The sequence below is a fragment of the Emys orbicularis genome, chromosome 1, assembly GCF_028017835.1.
Source record: "Emys orbicularis isolate rEmyOrb1 chromosome 1, rEmyOrb1.hap1, whole genome shotgun sequence".
Taxonomy (NCBI): domain Eukaryota; kingdom Metazoa; phylum Chordata; order Testudines; family Emydidae; genus Emys; species Emys orbicularis.
In genome coordinates, this window is record NC_088683.1 from 77270004 (window position 1) to 77283651 (window position 13648).

Sequence of the window (13648 nt, forward strand, 5' to 3'; positions counted from 1 at the left end):
GGAATCTTTTTTGGCTCTAGCGTCACTGTAGCTCCTGGCTAGCCATGCAGCTGTGGCTTCACTGAACACAGTATGGCAGTACCCACTTTCTGGTTCAAGACTTTTCCCCACCGCACATGCCCTTCCTTCTATCCAGATAAGGGGAAAGGACTGATTCAAATTGGAATTAATGCATTCACCTTTGGCCTGGCTGCCCACAACTCTCCCATCAGGGGGCTAGGTCAAACCTGAGTGATGCAGTGAGCTCATGCCCAAGGTGCCAGGTCACTAAGCCCAGAGTGGGGGGCCGAGCCCTGCCTGCCCTATGTGATGGGAGCGACGGGAGCTAATGCTGTGGGATGAGTGCAGGATCACTCTGCAACTCCTCCCCTCTCGGGGCAGCACCCACCTCCCAACCCCAGTGACAGCACACAACCTTGCCCCTCTAGGGACAGGGCCCGCCCTGCGTTAGCCACTAGAAATGTTGGGAAGTATGATACAAGTGCAATCAAACATCCAGTACTTATACAAATCACATAAGTGTTAAAAATAACCTTACAATAAGATGCCCCTCTCTTCCTCCTTTTTCAGTTTGCTCCCTATGCACCCACTTAATTCATCCCTCTTCCTGCTCATAATAAGCATGTACTGCTACTGCAGGCCGATAAAGTTGAGCAGTAGGTTTCAATTATTTTTGGGCAGTGGGGGATCATAGAATATCAGGGTTGGAAGGGACCTCAGGAGATCATCTAGTCTACCCCCCTGCTCAAAGCAGGACCAATCCCCAATTAAATCATCCAACAGATTTTTGCCCCATATCCCTAAATGGCCCTCTCAAGGATTGAACTCACAGCCCTGAGTTTAGCAGACCAATGTTCAAACCACTGAGCTAGATAGGAGAGGGAATATTTGTGATTTATTGAAAGTGATGTGGGGAGGCACACTGGTACAGATCTAAATTGGTGCATTCCTCTGCCTTGTGTTTTCTCACAAGGTTGGCAGTCTGGCGAACCCCAGGCTTTGGACGGCCAGGCTGTTATGGTTGGAGTCTCCCCTGCGGGTCTTAGATTATGGAGGTAGAAGGGGTTGCACTCGGTGCATGCTCCCTGCTTTAAGGGACGTGTTGGCTGCTGGAAGCTGTCAAGTGCCTCCAGGTACTATGGACAAGGGCGCCTGTGCTAACAGTTAGAGCCCCGGGTACGCGGATACAAATCTGTAGCCGGACAGGGCTCTACTAACAGTGCCCTATAAGCAGGAAGATCTGTTTTGCCTGGCCCACACTCCGAGCTGCGCGGGGCTCTGATCCGCTGTTCAGCGCAGAGACCGTGGCCAAAATCGGGGGAGGGGGGACGGACAAACTCAGGCTTGTGCAACCGAACTCACCTGGCCCCTGGCCATCAGCGGGGGTGGCTCAGCGGCAGGAGCAAAGCCCGGGCTGGACTCGGTACATTAGCGCCTGCAGACCTGTTGCTCGCGAAGCGCTCCGCGGCAGAGAGCGGCGCTTGCAGCAGGCAGGGGATCCAGCTCGGCTTTTTCGAGCAGCTTCCACGTGGCCCTTCAGTCGGGCTAGAGGGAGTCGCTCCCCAGCCGCACGGGACGGGACCGGTCCGCAGAGCAGTATCACCATGGGCCTCCAGCGCAGGGTGATACGGCTCCTCGCCTGCAACCGGGTCTGGGGCAATGGCTGGCTGAGGGGGCCAGCCCCGCGCGGCGCTGGGAGCCCTCCCGCCGCCCGGCGCTCCCTCTCCGCCGGGCAAGCCGCCCCCGAGGGCGCGTACGAGCAGGCGTTCAGGGCCGCCGTGGCGGAGCCCGAGAAGTTGTGGGGAGAAGCCGCCGGGCGGATCCAGTGGCACAAACCCTGGGCCAAACTCGTGGACAGGAGCAACCCGCTCGTCGCCTCCTGGTGAGCGACACCCCGCCTCCGGGTGCGCCCTCGGAGCAGTGGGTGACCGGGCGGCGGTCCAGCAGAGAAGGGTTAGAGACAGCGGGGGGAAGCCCAGTGTCCCCCTGGCAGCGAGGGGCTGGAGGGAAGAAGAGAGCGTCCGTAGTGGGGTCGGGTGTGTGGGGAGGAGCAGCAGCAGGGAATGTCCCCAAACCTTTCATGGGGGTCAGATGTGTGTGTGGGGAGAACAGCTATTGCCTCTAGCCTATAATGGGGGCCTGTGTTTGTAGGGGGAGGAGGAGCGGGGAATGTCCCAAACTTATCATGGGGATCCGGTGTGGGAGAAGCAGTAAGTGCCTCTAGCCTAGGGGTGGGCAAACTTTTTGGCCTGAGGGCCACATCGGGGTTGGGCAACTGTGTGGAGGGCTGGGTAGGGAAGGCTATGCATCCCCAAACTGCCTGGACCCCGCCCCCTATCTGCCCCCTCCCACTTCCTGCCCCCTGACTGCCCCCCTCAGGATCCCCAACCCATCCAATCCCCCCTGCTCCTTGTCCCCTGACTGCCCCCTCCCGGGACCCCTGCCCCCTATCCAAACTCCCTGTCCCCTGACTGCCCTGCTCCCTATGCACATCCCCGCTCCCTGACAGCCCCCCCCCCAGGTCTCCCACCCCCATCCAACCGCCCTCTGCTCCTTGTCCCCTGACCACCCCCTCCCGGGACCTCCCACCCCTAACTGCCCCCCAAGATCCCACTCCCTTATCCAACCTCCCCTGTCCCCTGACTGCCCTCCCGACCCCAGCCACATCCCCACCCCCTGACTGCCCCCCCAGAACCTCCACTCCATCCAACCATCCCCTCCTTCTTGACTGCCCCCCCAGGACCCTCCGCTCCCCTACCCAACCCCCTTACCAGCAGCAGGAGCTCGCAGCTACGACACCCGGCCAGAGCCAGCTGCGCTCCCCACACTGCCCAGCGGGAGCGGCGGGCCAGAGTGTGGCTGCGGGGGAGGGGCCGGGGACTAGGCAGGGGCCGGGCAGGACGGGCCCGCGGGTCGTAGTTTGCCCACGTCTGCTCTAGCATATAATGAGAGCCAGGGGTTTGTTTATGTGTGGTGGTGGGGAGGAGAAGAGAATGCCTCTAATGTATAATGGGGGTCAGGTGTGTTGGAGGGCGCGCATGCCCTCCGCCTTTAATAGGGGTCACTGTGCATATCTGTGTTCTTCCTTCCCTGATCTTCACCAGGAGTATGTTTGGTATACCCGTCATAACAAATGTCTCTGTTTTGACTAGAAAATATGGACCCTTTTAAGTGGGAAAATGGGTATGTTTCACCAATACTAAAACATGCATAAGGAAGCCGAATCAATGTGTGTTTTGTTGGCTGTTTCTGTAGCATCACACCAAAAGTAGATGGGAATGTAAAGAATAAATGTTCTTCTTCGAGTGATTGTTCACGTCCATTACACACTAGTGTGCGCGCGCCGCGTGCACGAACGTCGGAAACTTTTCCCCTCAGCGGCTCCCGTCGGGCCTGCAGGGTCTCCCCTCCCGCCAGAGCGGCGCCCCGCTCTCGCGTATATATATCCCTGCCGGCCCGACCCTCCCTCAGTTCCTTCTTACCGTCCGTGGCGACGTTGGAACAACTCTGTCTCTCATCTGAGAGTGTCCCTTAGCGTAGTAATTAGTGTTATCTTGACAGTTATCAGTTCTTTAGTAGTTAGTGTTAAGCTTAGCAGTTATCAGTTCTTTAGAAAGACTTAAACTTCTTTGTGTTAGGTGTTTGGTCAACCCCGGCACCGGCCCTGGGCGGCGGGGCATGCCGCACGCCCAAGGCTTCAAGGCTTGTGCCACGTGCCGCAGGCCTCTGCCATTGAGCGATCCACACGACTCGTGTCTCCGTTGCCTGGGGGAAGCACACCAGAAGGAGCGCTGCAAGATCTGTAAGGCTTTCAAGCCTAGGACTAAGAAAGAGAGAGACTTTCGCCTTAAGCAGCTGCTCATGGAGTCGGCGCTGCAGCCCTCCACTTCGACGGCACCGTCAACCTCGGTGCGGAGTGCCCCGGCATCGGTCCGTGATCCGGCACCAGTGGGGCACCCTAAGCCCTCGGGACCGCCTCCGGCACCGGTCGTCTTCGCCGGCGAAATCGAAGGGCCAACCCAAGGCCCGAGGACGTTCCCTGCATAAGAGGGTGGCGCCCGCGAAGACCTCAAGTGCGCCTAAGGCCGTTGCGGCCCCAGCACAGATCCCGGTGTCAGTGGCTCCGGCGCCGAAGGGCCCGTCGAGCCCCGGGATAGGCGCGTCGAGTGAGGAGGAAGGGCTGGAGGGCCTTGTGGAGCAACCCTCCACCCCGGACACATTTGAGGCAGCAAAGGACCTCATTGAATTGTCCGCTGAGGGCCCCCGCCAAGCCAAGGACAATTTGCCGAGCCTGCCATCCAGAGGCAAGCCGGCAATGGTGCGCCCATCACGGTCGCCATCTCGGCACCGTTCACGGCGCCGGTCCCGGTCGAGCTCCGCCTCGGTGGACTCCCGACTTCCCTCCGCGCAGAGAGCCGCACAACCGGCTGGCAGCAGTAAGCGCTCGGCACCGACCCAGCAGCCCTGCTCGAGTCGACACCGGGACGTGTCACTCACGCGATCCCCGGAACCGGCCACCCGCAGTCGTTCCTGGTCCCGAGGGCCCCGGTACCGATCCAGGTCCAGGTCGGCAAGACGTTACTCCCGATCACGGTCACGGAGACACCACTCACCGACCCTGGATCGGCATCGTTCCACGGCACCACTGTGGCCTTCCAGATCACCGTCTGTGGTTTCGGACGTAGACTCGGGCCGGTCCAATAGATATGCCCACAGGGCACAGGCCAGTAGGGAGCACGAAGCCACTTGGCATCCGCAGTGGGGACAGCCCGGGCACTGGCCGTTCTGGACCCCTTGGGCCTACCATCAGCAAGGCCCCCCATCCAGGATCTCGAGATCGGGCCTCTCAGGACACCGGTCCCGCTCTCCGCAGTGGCGCCCTCTCTCGCGCAAGGAGGCCACGGTCTCCAGACCGCCGGGCCGAGAAAGGGCAGACTCGGCACCGAGCTCGGCACCGTCTCAGACCCACGCCGTAGGGCGGTCTCCAGAGGAGCGCCCAGCTGATGAGGAGTTGCAGGAGGAGGAAGACGCGCAAAAGGCCCTGACCTCTTCCTCCTCGCCAGACGAAGCCGTGGCGGGCACAACAGTGTTCGGCCCTTCCCCGATTGACCATCGGGCGCACCAGGAACTGCTCCGCCGAGTAGCCCTCAATTTGGGATTGCAGGCGGAGGAGACGGTAGAGCAGGAGGACCCCATGGTCGACATTCTAAGCCCTGAGGGCCCCTCCAGGATCGCGCTCCCGCTCATAAAAACGGTCCAGTCCAACCAGAAAGCAGTATGGCAAACGCCGGCCTCCAGTGCACCAACTGCAAAAGGCGTGGAGAGGAAATACTTCGCCCCTTCTAAAGGGTTCGACTTCCTCTTCTCTCACCCAACTCCCTCTTCGCTGGTCGTCTCTGCGGTCAACGAAAGAGAGCGACATGGCCAGCAAGCCCCGGCCCCCAAGGCCAAGGAGGCGAAACGCCTAGACTTATTTGGGAGAAAGGTCTACTCGTCCGGGGGCCTCCAGTTGAGGATCGCTAACCAGCAAGCGATTCTGAACAGACACAACTTCAATTCTTGGGCATCAGTCTCCAAGTTCAAGGAATCCCTGCCTCAGGGCGCCCAACCCGAGTTTGCGGCCATAGTAGATGAAGGGAAGGCGGTAGCCAAAACCTCTCTACAGGCCTCCCTGGACTCCGCGGACACAGCTGCCCGGACAATCGCGTCAGGTGTGGTAATGAGGCGCTCGGCATGGCTACAGGCTTCCGGCCTTCCCCCAGAGGTGCAAAACACCATACAAGACCTTCCGTTCGAGGGATCGGGCTTGTTTTCGGACCAAACGGATGCCAGGCTGCATAGCCTCAAGGACTCTCGAGCCACCCTCAAGTCGTTGGGGATGCACACCCCAGTGACGCAGAGGAAACCCTTCAAGCCCCAACCTCCACAGAGACAGTACCACCCTCGTCCTAGACAGGAACCGTACCGCAGGAGGGGCAGGGATAACAGGCGTAGACGCAACAACACGCCTAACCAGGGCCAAAATCAGGGCCAAAACAAGCCGCAGCCGGGAAACAAACAAGGGTTTTGAAGCTGCGATCGAGGACAGAGTACCAACCTCTATTCCGGACCCCCCTCTGTGTTTCAGAGACCGCCTGTCCCATTTTTACCGTGCTTGGTCACGTATAACATTGGACCGCTGGGTCCTACGCACGGTGGAGGCAGGCTACACCCTTCAGTTTTCCTCGCCCCCTCCCTCACACCCCCCATCCCCGTCCCTCTTCAGGGACCCCTCTCACGAGCAACTCCTCATGCAGGAGGTGCAGACCCTCCTCACAGTAGGAGCAGTGGAAGAGGTTCCTCCGGACCTCAGGGGGAAAGGGTTCTATTCCAGATACTTCCTCATTCCCAAAGCGAAAGGGGGCCTCCGTCCTATCCTGGACCTACGCAAGCTAAACAAATACTTGCTCAAACCACGTTTCCGTATGGTCTCCCTTGGTACTATTATTCCATCCCTGGATCCGGGAGATTGGTACGCTGCCCTCGATATGAAAGATGCCTACTTTCACATCGCCATCCGCCCGGCCCACCGGCGGTTCCTGCGCTTCACTATCAACCAGCGCCATTTCCAATTTACAGTCTTGCCTTTCGGCCTGGCAACAGCCCTGCGCGTATTCACGAAATGCATGTCGGTGGTGGCAGCTTTTCTTCGAAAAAGAAGGATGCGCGTCTACCCATACTTGGACGACTGGCTCCTTGCGGGCCGCTCGGAGGCCGAGGTTCGCTCCCATGTGGCATTGACACTACAGGTGTTCCACGAACTCGGACTACTGGTCAACGAACCCAAGTCATCGCTGGTCCCCGCGCAGAGGCTGGACTTCATAGGGGCAGTCCTGGACTCAGTGGCGGCACGGGCGAGTCTGCCCGTTCCGCGGTTCCTGGCCATTCAGAAGGCCGTGAGCTCCATCCAGCAATTCACCACGACCACGGCCAGATGTTGCTTACAACTCTTGGGGCACATGGCGGCCTGCACCCACGTAGTCGGGCACGCCCGCCTAAGACTCAGGCCGCTACAGTTATGGCTGGCCCAAGCATATCGCCCCGGCAGAGACCCCTTAGACCTGATCGTGACGATCCCGGCTCGGGTGTCGAACGCCCTCTGTTGGTGGCTCGATCGGCAGCAGGTTTGCGCGGGGGTCCCTTTCGCCACCCCACAACCCGTTCTGACGTTAGTAACAGACGCGTCGGACCTGGGTTGGGGGGCGCACCTGGGGGACCTGCGCACTCAGGGCTTGTGGTCCAGGGAAGAAAAGTTGCTTCATATCAACCTGAAGGAGCTGAGGGCGGTTCGCCTCGCCTGCCAGACCTTTCACGCTACCATAGCAGGCCACAGCGTGTCGGTTCTGACGGACAACACTACCGCCATGTTCTACATAAACAAGCAGGGCGGGTCCCGATCCTCTCCCCTCTGTCACGAGGCACTCCTCCTCTGGGACTTCTGCATAGCCCATTCAGTCCACCTACTAGCGACATATCTCCCGGGGGTCCAAAACGGGTTAGCGGACCGCCTCAGCCGGTCCTATCACATGCACGAGTGGACGTTGAGACAGGACGTCCTGCGTTTAATCTTCCGGAGGTGGGGGTTTCCCCAGGTGGATCTCTTTGCCACCGAGGACAACAGCCAATGCCCTCAGTTTTGTTCGTTCCAGAACCACAGTCCGGGCTCATTGGCAGACGCCTTCGCAATACCGTGGGGCGGGAGCCTGAGGTATGCCTTCCCCCCATTCCCGCTCATCCACAGGGTCCTCCTCAAAACCCGCAGGGACAAGGCGACAGTCATCCTCATCGCCCCGGCGTGGCCACGCCAACACTGGTTCACGACCCTGTTGGAACTGTCCGTGACCACTCCGATAGCCCTCCCCCTCCATCACGACCTCATCACGCAAGACCAAGGTCACCTATTCCACCCGAACCTACCGTCGCTACATCTCACGGCGTGGTTTCTCTCTGGCTGAACGATATGGAGCACAAGTGCTCCCATCAGGTCCAGCAAATCCTCCTTGGTAGTAGGAAACCCTCCACAAGAGCGACTTACCTTGCCAAATGGAAACGGTTCTCCCATTGGTGTGAGCCTCTTCACATCCAGCCTCTGCAGGCCTCAATCCCATCGATTCTGGACTACTTGCTACACCTCAGGCATCAAGGGCTCGCCCCCGCCTCAATTAAGGTGCATTTGGCCGCCATATCGGCGTTCCGCCCTGGGGAGTTGGGGGTTTCGGTGTTCTCCAACCCCACAGTAGTCCGATTCCTCAAGGGGTTGGAGAGGGTATTTCCCTACTCACGCCCACCGGTCCCTGCGTGGAATCTCAACCTGGTCCTGACTAAACTCATGGGGCCGCCCTTTGAACCCCTAGCCTCTTGCTCTCTCCTGCACCTCTCATGGAAGGTAGCATTTCTCGTGGCCATCACATCGGCTAGGAGGGTATCGGAATTGACAGCCCTCACTTCGGAGCCTCCTTATACAGTTTTTTATAAGGATAAGGTGCAACTGAGACCGCACTTCCAAAAGTGGTCTCGCATTTTCATATGGGTCAGGACATTTGTTTACTGGTGTTCTTCCCCAAGCCCCATACGGACCCAAGCCACCGCAGCCTGCATACCCTTGATGTCCGTCGAGCCTTGGCGTTTTATCTAGAACGAACCAGGCCATTCCGCAAATCGACTCAGCTGTTCATCGCCCTTGCGGAGCGAATGAGAGGCCAACCTATCTCGACGCAACGCTTGTCGGCATGGATTGTGCTTTGCATACGCACGTGCTACGAGCTCGCCAACGTACCAGCCCCGGAGATCAGGGCTCACTCAACTAGGGCCCAAGCGTCCTCGGCGGCTTTCTTGGCACAGGTTCCGCTCCAGGAAATCTGCAAAGCAGCCACCTGGTCGTCGGTGCATACGTTCACAGCCCACTACGCGATCCATCATCAGACCAGAGAGGATGCGGTTGTCGGCAGGGCTGTGCTTCAATCAGTTATTCCTTGACTCCTACCCTCCTCCAATGGTAAGCTTGTGAGTCACCTAATGTGTAATGGACGTGAACAATCACTCGAAGAAGAAAAAATGGTTACTTACCTTCTGTAACTGTTGTTCTTCGAGATGTGTTGTTCACGTCCATTACACTTCCCACCCTCCTTTCCCTCTGTCGGAGTCACCGGCAAGAAGGAACCGAGGGAGGGTCGGGCCGGCAGGGATATATATACGCGAGAGCGGGGCGCCGCTCTGGCGGGAGGGGAGACCCTGCAGGCCCGACGGGAGCCGCTGAGGGAAAAAGTTTCCGACGTTCGTGCACGCGGCGCGCACACACCTAATGTGTAATGGACGTGAACAACACATCTCGAAGAACAACAGTTACAGAAGGTAAGTAACCGTTTTTTTGCTATACTGTTTATGGCAGAGGATGTCTATAACATGAGATTACAGGTAAATCATTGCACCATTCACTGAGAGTATGCATTCCACTTACACTAAACTAAAATCAAATTACAGCAAGAGATTTTAGATGGTTATTTTAAAATCCTGTTACTTTTATTATGATACTTTCTAAAAGAGAATAAATTAATCTGCTAAATTAATATGCAGTTTGTGAAAAGTTTGTACTCTGGAAAGAAGACATATTTTATTCTGGTGAATCTTGACAAAATTAAACTCATTTGACCTTCAAAAAGTTTTATATTTTGACAATATACTAATACAGCAACATAATTGATATCAGTCAGTTAAAGTAAATTGCAAGATAATTTGTTACATTCAGTGCCTTTCCAAAGACGGCTTCACCATTGTGTGTGTGTGTGTGTGTGTGTGTGTATTTTTATATATATATATATAATATAATTTGTATTGGGGAGGCAGGATAATGTTAGAACAATAATTTCCATTGCATTCCCCTAGAAAACCTGTGTACAATCTACATCAAAAAACCGCTGGAGCAGTGTCCCAGCTGTGTGATTAGTAAGTCTATGCCCTATGTCTTTTTTTTGTTTTCATAAGGGAACTTCAATTAAACTCACCATTTAGACTTTAGTTTAAAAATTATGATCAAGCACGTGATCTGTCAGGGTTCTAAATTATTTCCACTAATTTAGCTTTAATACAATAATTTGTCATGAGAATATAAGCATTATTCTGCATCTCTCCACTGCAGGGGTGGCCAACCTGAGCCGGAGAAGGAGCCAGAATTTACCAATGTATATTGCCAAAGAGCCACAGTAATATGTCAGCAGCCCCCCATCAGCTCCCCCACCCCGCTCCCAGTGCCTCCCGCCCACCGACAGTCATGCCGATCAGCACCTTCCCTCCCCTCCCTCCCCGCACATCCTGATCAATTGTTTCATGGCGTGCAGGAGGCTCGGGGGGGGCGGGGGGAGGGAGAGGAGCGAGGGTACTGCAGGCTTAGGGGAGGGGGCAGAAGGGGTGGAGTGGGGGCAGGGCCTGTGGCAGAGCCAAGGATTAAGCAGTGAGTACCCCCCAGCACATTGGAAAGTTGGTGCCTGTAGCTCCAGCCCCGGAGTTGGTGCCTATACAAGGAGCTGCATATTAACTTCTGAAGAGCTGCATGTGGCTCCGAAGCCAGAGGTTGGCCATCCCTGCTCCACTGTAATAAAATAACTAAGGAGGATGTTAAACAGAATCTACTAGGGATAAACGCTTTGAAATATCAGAGGGGTAGCCGTGTTAGTCTGGATCTGTAAAAAGCGACAAAGAGTCACGTCTGACGAAGTGGGTATTCACCCACGAAAGCTTATGCTCCAATATGTCTGTTAGTCTATAAGGTGCCACAGGACTCTTTGTCGCTTTTAAATAAGCAGGCCTGGATAACTTACACCTAAGAGTCCTAAAACAGATAGCTAAGGAGATCTGTCAACCACCGATGTTAATTTTTAATAAATCTTGGAATGCTGGGGAAGTTCCGGAAGACTGAAAGAATACTAATGCCATGCCAGTATTAAAAAAGAGCAAGTAGAATGTCCTGACTAATTATAGGCCATTTAGCCTGACATCTCCCATAGGCAAAATAATGGAAGCTGGTATTGGATTCAGTCAATAAAGAGCTAAAGGATAGGAATATAATTGTCAGCGTGGTTCTGTGGAAAATAGGTTTTGTCAAACAAACCTGACTTCATTCTTTGAGATAAGTTTGGCTGAGAAAGGTAACTGCCTTGGACTTGGACTTTCGTAAGGCATTTTGACTTGATACCACAAGTCAAACACAAGTTATTGGACTGAGCGTGTGGGTAACTCTGTGAAATTCTATGCCCGGTGTTATATAGGAGGTCAGACTAAATGATATAAGGTCCCTTCTGGCTTTATACCTCATTTTCCCCTGTACAAAGTGGATATAAACTGCTACTAAATCAGAGTGATAGCGTTTTATACCACTTTGCATAGGAGTGAAGAACTACACAAAGGTGCAAGGCTGGAACGATCAGAATCAGTCCCTCTTTTTCTGACTGGAATTGTATTGATGTCAAGTATCTAGTGCTCCATTTTAGTTAATAAAACACATTAATGAAATCAAGTACAAGTCTGTATACTTCTCATGTCTAAACTCTCTAACAAAGGAGTTTCTTTCCCTTCATATGCTCCACAACTGTTGTTGTTTTTTAATCCAAGTTCATATGTTAATGCTTATCTGAACAGAGAGTGAGTGTGCCTGTATATTATTACTTGCTGATTGTTTGTCTTACTGTAGCACCTAAGAGCCCCAGTTATGGCCCAGGACTCCATTGTGTTAGGTATTGTACAAACACAGAAAGTGCTTACAATCTATGTTTAAGACAAGAGGCAGCAGATAGGGGAGTACAAGGAAACAATGAGACAATATTGGTCAAGGTGATAAGCTATTGTCTGAGCCCACCAGTAGCTTGACCATTGCCAGGATGCCTACAAAACCACGACAAAGGAGAGTTTTAAGGTGGGATTTGAAGGAGGATCATGAGGTAGCTTTGAAGATGTTTATGGGCTGCTCTTCCATGAGGGGCAGCATGGGAGAAAGCACAGAAGAGTGTGTTTGAAAATTTAACAAGTAAGCAACGGAGGCTGGTGCCAATGGTAGATCAAAGGCAGGAGTCAACATTTCAATAGTGAATAAGAGATGATAGATAGGGTAGGGATAGACAGTGAAAGGCCTTTGAAAGTTAAGACAAGTAGCTTGTATTTGATCCGATGGGGGGGAGGGAGGGGCGGCACAATGGAAGGCTGCAAAGAGGAATAATGTGATCAAAGTGATGGATCTGTGCAGCAGCATTCTGAATGGATATGAGTGCGGCAAGATTGTATTTATCAAGGTAAACAAAAGATGTTGCAATAATTGAGATGCAAAATGGCAGGAGTTTTAACTTGGATGGATGGATGTTATGCAGAGAGAATTTGGCAAAATTCTGACATAGCCTTTATGCGAGGGCCTAGAGAAAGGACTGAGTCAAAGATGATGCTTAGGTTATGGGTCTGAGTGTCAGATCTGGTAAGTTGGTTGGGGTTGTCCACCATGATCAAGAGCGGAGGTAGAAGGGAACCCTTTGCGGGAATGACTAAGAATGGCAGTAAGTCTTCCTTCAAGCCTGTGAAAGGAAAGGCTCCTTCCACAAGTTCCAGTTATGGGGAGGGAGCATGCTCTAAAGAGTCCAAGCACAAAAAAAGACCACAGAAACCAATGGATCCATTGTTACTGGGTTCTGACCTGCACTGACCTACTGTCAACACCTGCATCCCTCCGAGCTCGAGACCTGTCTGCTCCAGGGAAGACCATTGTTCCTATACTAGTTCTGGGGACTGAGAGAGTATCCTTGATTCCAGGGAGGTCGGGAAGTGTTTGCCCTGGGAGAGTCGAGGTCTCCACACTGTCTGGGACCCTCTACTTCCAGGGAGACTTTATCTTCTTTGCAGGGCATGCCTCAGCTGAGGCACCTCTCACTCCCAGCAACAGAATGGGCTAGACAACAACCTACACTCCACCCCATCCGACAGGGAAGGCAAAGTGGCTTGACCTTTTGGGCCACAAGGTCTTCTCCTCAGCCAGCCTTCTTCAAGATCTTGAATTATCAGGCATTACTTGCCAAATACGATTTCCTGTATTACAGCAAATTGGAGGACTTCGCGGAAAAACTGCCTCAGCAAGACTGGGCCCCTTCTAAGCAATAATAGAGGAGGGGAAGCTGGTAGCAAGATCATTGTTTCAATCGGCGGTGGATGTGGAAGATACCTCATCACTAGAGCCCTGTAAATCCGCGGATATCCGCTTTATATCTGTGGACCATTTTTGCGAATTGCAGCTTGGATGCAGATACAAATTTTGTATCCTGGCAGGGCTGTGCAGCACATGCTCATCCGAATGGAGCAGCTGTCACCCAGCCCTCAGGCTCCAGCTCGGCTCTCTGAATCCTGCAACAGCAGGCTGCAATATGTTGCAATAGCCTGCTGGGCATTCTGGGAGTTGAAGTCCCCAGCTTGCTTGGATGGAGGAGGTAAGCTACAGCTCCCAGAAAGAAGTGAGCCAAGTGCCATTTTGAAAGATGTGTGGTTGTACTTTAAACTAGTGGGCGCTGTGAAGAGAATAGTTGTCACTGCTGTCTGTCCTGGCTGGATCTGCATGCATTAGAGCTGCCGCAGCTGTGTAGGG

General features: G+C 54.2%; 1 protein-coding gene across 1 annotated transcript in view; it reads left to right on the forward strand.

Annotated features, from left to right (window-relative positions):
- Positions 1-1604: 1604 nt before the first annotated feature.
- The window catches only part of ACSS3 (acyl-CoA synthetase short chain family member 3), a 141179-nt gene continuing 129135 nt past the window's right edge, over positions 1605-13648 (forward strand). Inside the window, exon 1 of the mRNA XM_065423450.1 lies at positions 1605-1882. Coding sequence (XP_065279522.1) covers positions 1605-1882 — 278 coding nt within the window. The remainder of the gene's footprint in view (positions 1883-13648) is intronic.